Below are 7,669 nucleotides of genomic sequence, written 5' to 3'. Positions count from 1 at the left end.
GCTTTGAACACAAGTCTGTTTGGACCTCCAAGTTTACGAAACTTTATCATGATCATGCATAGATCATGAATTTTTGGGACCATAGACCATAAGCATCAAAAGGTACATCGTAGACTTTTCATGTAGTGCTACATGCGTTTAGGTTAATGCATCTAGAAGTTTTAAACTGTTAGAGATGAATGTATGTAATTATATGCACAACATAACCTTTTCTGAGATGAAGTTTGTAAAGATGGAATGATGTATTAGTGTTCGTTGATATGAAGATTCAACTTAAGTTCTTCATATGGTAGATTTCTCGAGTAAATATTCTAGATGATGTGATAGCAATCTATGAAGGTAAGATTGGTACTGGCTTTTCAAAGGGGACAGTACAAATGACATCTAGTTGTTACAAGGAGAATTGAGCACCATGTTGTACTATGTTTCATCATCAATCTTCGCTCCCATCATTATTGTTTTTCCATCCCTTGTAATGGTTATACAAAGCATACAATAATATACCAATTTCTTTTTCTTGTTATTTAAATCCTGTCAAAATCATACAAGATGCCAATATAATGTACAATAAACTCCAATTTATGTTTAGGATCAACCACAACTGTTACAATCAAAAGTTTGTTCATCTTATCAACATTCTCTCAATACATGTCAAACTTACCCTTCATGCAGCTTGCCATATTACTAAGTGCACAATCCTATTTGTCACTTATTATCTTAAAAAACTGTTCAATTTACAGATTTCATTGAAGTAGATATTGGAGGTAACATTCAATGAAGCAGTAAATTTCAGAGTAACTTCATCAAATGTTTATAAAAACTCATCGAGTCTTCTAGCTTTATTGCAATCATAAGTTGTTGGTGGCCTTTCTTTCCTTTCCACCTTTACGCTCAACAAAATATTTATAATAAAGTCCATCCTCTTCCTCATGACTTGCCCTGAGAATTTTGAGGCCCTAGGCGACTCATTATTATGAGGCCTTTAAATGTAAATTTTTTACAAGCATAAAAATACTTAAATGTTTAAATGAATAATATATTTATATTTTAAACAAAGACTTGGTACAGTCCAAAAGATAGAATTGCAAAAAAAATAAAATAAATAAATTCTGACAGCCCAAGAGACTACAATAACATAATATTTAGCGAAATTTCCGTTCGTAAAAAAAATGTCATGTAAATAGTTTTCAAAATTTTTAATTGAAAAAAACTTGAGTGAAGTGCAATTTAGAAATCATGAAAAAGTTTTTAAGAACCATAATTTGAAGTCCTGAGAAAATTGTAAGAATGACTCGTAAAGAGAAAAACGATTTTCGGTTATAAAGTACAAAATTTAGGGACTAGATTGTAAAATTGTGAGAAATATATAATTTTTAGACGGTAATGTGACAAGTTATAATTATTTAATGATTAAAAACGTAACTAGATTATTATGATTTTGATTCAAGAATCTTTTAATAAATTCAAGATTTGAGGGATTAAAGTGAAAATAAGTTTCGAGATCAATAATGTATTTGTACCAAATGTGTATTTATTGGAGCATCGAAATTATCCTATCAATATTGGGCTCATTCTGAAATTCATAATAAATGACACATTATGAATAAGATTAACTAAATAATATGGATAAAGCAAATTCAAGTTATAACTCATTAAAATAACTACTTGATGTGTAATATTAGTTTTTAAACTAAATCAGACTACCCTAACAATATTGGGTTCGTTTGGTAGCTCAAAATTAATCATGTATATTAAACTCGAGAAATGTTGATTTGAATAAGATTGTATTAAGCTAGAATCAACAAAAAATATTGTAGTTAAAGTAGTTTTATATCTATCTTTTAAATTTAATTAGGCTTCTAGAATGAATTGTTTGTCATTTTTGAGGTTCCCATATGATTTGAGGCCCTAGGCTGGCCGTGCTCTTTCTCCATTTAGTGAAACGCTTTCTCAAATTTCAATGCACTATTCAACATTAACAATTAAGTTGACTATGTGTATAACAACGAACATTTAAATAAGAGTCACCTAAAATCATATTATTAGGTTTCGAATTTTCCAATTTATTTTTCACATAAATGATTGTAGAATCATTTGTATTTGCATTGTCCACAATAATACTACGTACATGCTATATTCCCCATTCAAGCAAACAATTCTCAATAAGTTTTTCAATCGTCTCTCTTTTATGATTTGGAAGAACGAAAAAGTTTAATGTCCTCCTATGTGATCTTTAATCTCTATCAATAAAGTGTGACGTGATTATCATGTAATTGATATTTTGAATTGAGGTCCAACAATATGTAGTTTTAGATATCCTTTGCCTATTATGAATAAATTTATTCATTAAGGACTCTTTTGTTTCAAGGCAATAGTTTTTTTTACTAGGAACCACAAATTTTGGGGATAGTTTCTGCACAAATGCCTTGAAACTCTCACCATCCACATAAAGAGTATTAGACACCCGCCTAATAAGTTAAGCCCTGTTCTCTTTACCGTTTTCGGGCCGTTTTCTGTTTTCGATTTTTCAAAACGGTGAAAACGTGTTCTCTTTTCCGTTTTCGAAAACGAATTTTCGAAAACGAAAAAAAAATTTGTTAAGAAAACACAAAACGACTTTTTTGTCGTTTTGGACGTTTTCAGTGTAAAATTTGAAAAAACTGAAAACGCGGGAAACACCTTTTTTTTTTTTTTTGGAGGTGGTATGGTGATTTTCAAAATTTCAAACAAAACACAAAATTCAAAATGAATTTAAAACTCAAAACACAAAACTGAAACACAAAGAGAACACCCCCTTAACTTTTTGGAACGAAATTCCAATACTCAAAACTAATTTAAAATTAAAGTAGAGTTGATCTGCATATACATCAAGTTGATTATTAGTACAAAAAAACAAAAATAAAAACAAAAAAATCGTAAAATAGGATGACTAAAAATTCACTTTGATGGTGAAAAATCATATAATTAAAAAAAAAAAATCATATACATGCATATAACTTGCACGAAAGGAAATAATAAAGTAAAGCTCTTGTTTATATTTAGGATAAGCTTATTAAATTTTTTATCAACTCTTTCAATTTACAAGCTTCATATATAATTAAATACAGCAAACTAACAGCCTAAAATGTGAATAATATATTACAAAACTTGAATCTTACAATGAATGCTTATAAATTACATGTCTTCTATTGATTGAATAAATGAGAAAATATTTTTAAATCTTCTTTAATCAAGAATCTTATACGTGACTCCTGATTTGATATATTAATCAAGAATCAATTGACGCTATTAAGAAAGATAGAATGTACATTGATATTAGCAAATGGATCACAAAGAAGCACAATTCATGTTTCCTTTGTGATTGATGCTCGACCTTAGATTCGATAAATTGATTAGACTAACGTGAGATGAAATCAATCTATTATAATAAAAGATATATAAGACAAAAATCAAAGCGTCCCTTAATGTTCTTTTGGTTATGTTGTGCAAGTTTGAAGACACAATACTCCTTGGTCAAATCAAAAAGATTTCTGACTAAATGCTCCTACTTTCGGACTATAAATTTAATCATTGACTAATGTGAGGGTCACAGGTTTGAACTTTGCTAGAAAAACAGGGCCCTGTTTTTTCGTCAGGGCGCAAAAAAACAAGGCCTTCGTGGCCCTGTTTGAGAAGAATTATTGGGTTTATAATATAGCACCCTGCCATAAGTCAAAATAAGACACCATCCATGCATGTAGCAAAATTAATTATTTGTAGTGTTTATTTTTATTGAGTTGAACATACCAAACACGTCATAAACCTTAAATTAATATTATAGTGCACGCGGGAATTTATCAGATGAAAAATGTAGGTAAATTAAATTGGCATTTTATTTATTTTATATCCACTGAAGCAGTACAATACACATATATACTCTCTTTCGAAAAATAAAACTAGATTGAAAAAGTTGAACATTATTTGATGATCCAATTTGAAATAACCGAATAGATCGTTGGAACTACTAATCTTAGAACCGGAAATAGATATGCTTATTCTTTGTTCATTCTACACTGTGAGAACGCCACAATTAATCAATCTTACAAACCAAATTAATCAGCCACTTTTAAGCTGATTTAATTGGTCCTTAAGATCTCTCCCACAAAGAAACATCGATATAGATACTGGGTTTTATACTTCTATACGCATCATATTCACAAGTCGAACTCCCAATTATTTAGTTGAAATATTATCGACTAGGCGCACCTTTTCACGACTCCACGATATTGGATTCTTTGCACATTTTATCCAGTATGGGAGTCAAATCCCTAGGATATACATTGACTTTGAGACCATACTTCATGAACAGTGTCAATGACATTTTTTGCTCCACCTTGTGTCCCGGTGCTACCATGAGTCGGTGGCGGAGTAACACTGCCGCCGCTATTGATTTCATTTGCAAATATGCCAAATCCTTACCCAAACAAATCCTAGGACCAGCATTGAAGGCTACGAATTGAAATTGATCCTTAGCTTCAAAGTTCTTTCCGTCTTTGGAGAACCATCGTTCTGGCTTAAACTCTAAGCAGTCATCGCCCCATATGAACTTCATTCGACCAGTTGAATATATTGAGTAAGTGATATTCGACCCTGCAGGTACGAATGTTCCATCCGGCAGTATATCATCGGCAATGACATGTTTGGAATCCTCCGGCACCGAAGGGTATAGTCTTAGAGTTTCTGACAATGCTGCTTTAAGATATATCAATCGGTCAACTTCTTCGAATATTAAAGGTTCTTCAACCCATTTTGAAGTGTCGTCACCACGAGTTTCAATCAGAACCGAGCAAAGTTCAATCAAGATTTTCTCTTCGACTCGAGGGTTTAGGCTAACCAGCCAGAAGAACCAACTGAGCGCTACCGATGAGGTGTCACGCCCGGCTAGAATAAAATTGAGTGCAACTTCTTGAAGAAATTTGTCAGTGTACGACTCTTTTTTCTTCATGAACCTAGATAACAAATCATCATGTTGGGACCCACCATTCTGCTGATTCAGCAACTCGAGCTTACGTGTATTGATGACATTTGTCATGTAATCTTCCACGCCTTTAACGCTCTGACTCAAGCTGACTTCCATCCCAAGCCTAAGCCACTTTTTCAATTTCCATACAAACTCGGGTAAAATAAAGCGATATAAAGTCGCTTCAGTGGCTCGATCAAAAGCCAAAGCGAAGCTATTGTCAGGTAGCCCCGGCGATAGAGTTTGTGGGTCCTTCCCGAAAGCCAAGCCACATATGTTATCAAAAGTGAGCCGTAGTAATAAATCTTGTAAATCAACATGCTTACCGTCAAGCTGAGCCGTTTTAAGAATCGGGCAGAACCGATTCTTAATAGCTCGGCTCACCCATCGAGCCATGGCTTGCCTCAATGTCCGGGTGGTGAATTCAAGTGCAGCAGTCTTACGTTGAAACAGCCACGTGTCACCATCAGAGTTGAAAATCCCTTGCCCAAGGAGATCATGAAACACAGCTTGCCATGTGGGGCCCTTAGGATAATTATCAAACCTAACCTTCAAAATGTGTTCTAAATTCTGGGGATCGCACGTGACTGTCACGAGCCCTTGCTTCCGGGCCAGAAATGGAATTGCACAAATACACGTCTGGTAAGTGCCGCCGCAGGCCCGGAGGTTGTCGGCAATCCACTCATGCATGCGACTGTTGTTCTCAATTAAGCCCGGTAAACTTCCCAAGACGGGCCACATTCGGGGGCCTGCAGGCCCTTTCAGTGACCTTGAAATCGATCTGAACCAAAGAAAATATGCTGCCACCAATGCCAAAACCATCATAGCCGTTGATAAATCCATCATGCGGCCACTTCAATTTCTTCACCAAATGGTAAAAAGTATGATTCCACAATCAAAAATTCAAAAACCAGTTAAAAAAAATTTATTCCACAACAGTAGTTTACCAGAAAGAATAATGCTATTCATCATTAGTTGTAATCATTACTTATTTACATCGCAGTTGCCCTTGATTCATCGTCCATTGGATAAGGAATCAAGGTCCACTACCACCTAGACTGACGATGATCACAATAGCATTACTCCACCAGAAAACCACTTTAGAAAAACCTAAAACCAGAATGCAAGAGTTTTTATACGTACTTACTGGTATAAAACTGCTGTTCAGGGAGCTTGCTATACACTTAAAAGTGAAATCCCATGTAAAATATATAGTTAAAAATATATATACAATTTGAAGAAAAACAGGAAGAGAGAACTGTGAGTGACAGTGATGAAGAAATAAAAATGATTTATAGAGAAGGAAAAGAGGCAATAAATAGTAGGGTTTGAACTGTTGTTGAGCTTTGAGTATATAGATACAAAATACTTATATCCATCCTCATCTCTCTCATAAACACACTCTCTATCTCGCTCTAAAAAGTCTGTTTATGAACGGCTTTCAGATCTGCAACATTTAATGCAAACAAATTCCCTTTATTTGAAATTCATATTTTGAGAAAAAGTTAATGGAATTAATCCATATATGCGTGTTAATTTCAAATTCTCTACTTTCTTTTTGGTTTTTTAGAGAATGATTTTTGTTTCATAAATTGTGTTTAAATGTTAATCTTTAAAAAACCAGCTCACCTAATTTGGCAGGAAGGAGCTCCTCCTTAAATTCCAGCATTGAATGTTAGAGAAAAAGTAAATGATATTAGTTGAGCAAGATATATACACACATATATACATATATCTGTGTGGGTGTGGGGTGGGGGTGGGGGTGGGGTGGGCGAGATGACAGTTGGTCATCAGCCATGAAACAGTTTATGGGAAGTTCCGCTTTGGTGTTTACAAATTTAGGGTTCGGTGGCCGACCCACCAACCCCATCAATGCTTCTAAGTTGTAACCCCCTCTATTAGTTAAAATTTTTGTCACCTATAATTGCTTATCAAGAAAAAAAATTTACTTTTTATCAATTTTGTTAGGTTTCATACTATGTGCTATTGTACTATTGAATTTTTTTGACGGGATATGGATAAAAATATTTAGCAATAGAGACCGATTTAGAGTCCGTTTGGCAGGGCTTTTGAAAAGTCAAAAGAAGTTTTTGAAGTTCAAAAGTTGCTTTTGGATTCGTTTGGCTAATTTTGTTGAAATGCTTTTGATAGTTAGAATAACTTTTAGAGGAAGTTGGTTCAATATGACTTTCTCTAAAAGCACTTCCAGAATAGAAAATGCTTTTAAATATTAGTTTTCAAACAAAAATTAAAATAGTTTTCTCTAAAAGCTCTTCTACAAGAAACAAAAGTAAAAACAAAAGTTATGTCAAATGGACCCTTAGAAGTTAATAATTACAACCCATAGTTTAAGGAATTGTGAATGGTGGACAGAATTACTTAAATCCATCATTTAATGGCACTTATGTATTACGTAAACGGATGTTTGCCTCGTACTAGTAGTGCTTAGAATCAATCTTTGTATAGGAGAGTAATTTATTAGCTAGAATTAGTTAAAATAATAATTACAATTTATAATTGAATATAAATGAATAATAATTTATAACTTCGGTCTATATATGTGATGGTATGGTCTACAGTCTAGATAGAAATGATCTCCTATCCATGATGGATAGATAAAACATGTCCACGTCAACGATCAAACCTACAAATTATTATTATTATTTTTTT

The 7,669-nt window shown here is 33.4% G+C and overlaps 1 protein-coding gene across 3 annotated transcripts; it reads right to left on the bottom strand.

Moving 5' to 3' along the window:
- Positions 1 to 3,940: 3,940 nt before the first annotated feature.
- On the bottom strand, positions 3,941 to 6,475 carry LOC111398498 (cytochrome P450 86A22-like). Of its 3 annotated transcripts, none has more exons than XM_023025430.1 (2): positions 6,143 to 6,475; positions 3,941 to 5,861 (listed from the first exon to the last, which is right to left on the bottom strand). In XM_023025430.1, the coding sequence occupies exon 2, from the start codon at positions 5,843 to 5,845 to the stop codon at positions 4,250 to 4,252; it is 1,596 nt and encodes a 531-aa protein (XP_022881198.1). In that variant the 5' UTR covers positions 5,846 to 5,861; positions 6,143 to 6,475; the 3' UTR covers positions 3,941 to 4,249. The 3 variants fall into 3 exon arrangements, with proteins under 3 accessions (XP_022881198.1, XP_022881197.1, XP_022881199.1); XM_023025429.1 differs by having other exon boundaries at positions 6,147 to 6,469; XM_023025431.1 differs by lacking the exon at positions 6,143 to 6,475 and adding an exon at positions 5,947 to 6,136.
- Between the last annotated feature and the right edge of the window lie 1,194 nt (positions 6,476 to 7,669).

This window comes from Olea europaea, chromosome 8 (assembly GCF_002742605.1).
Source record: "Olea europaea var. sylvestris chromosome 8, O_europaea_v1, whole genome shotgun sequence".
NCBI lineage: Eukaryota > Viridiplantae > Streptophyta > Magnoliopsida > Lamiales > Oleaceae > Olea > Olea europaea.
Note: the sequence above shows the minus strand (reverse complement) of the source record. Positions and strands in the feature narration are given on the sequence as shown.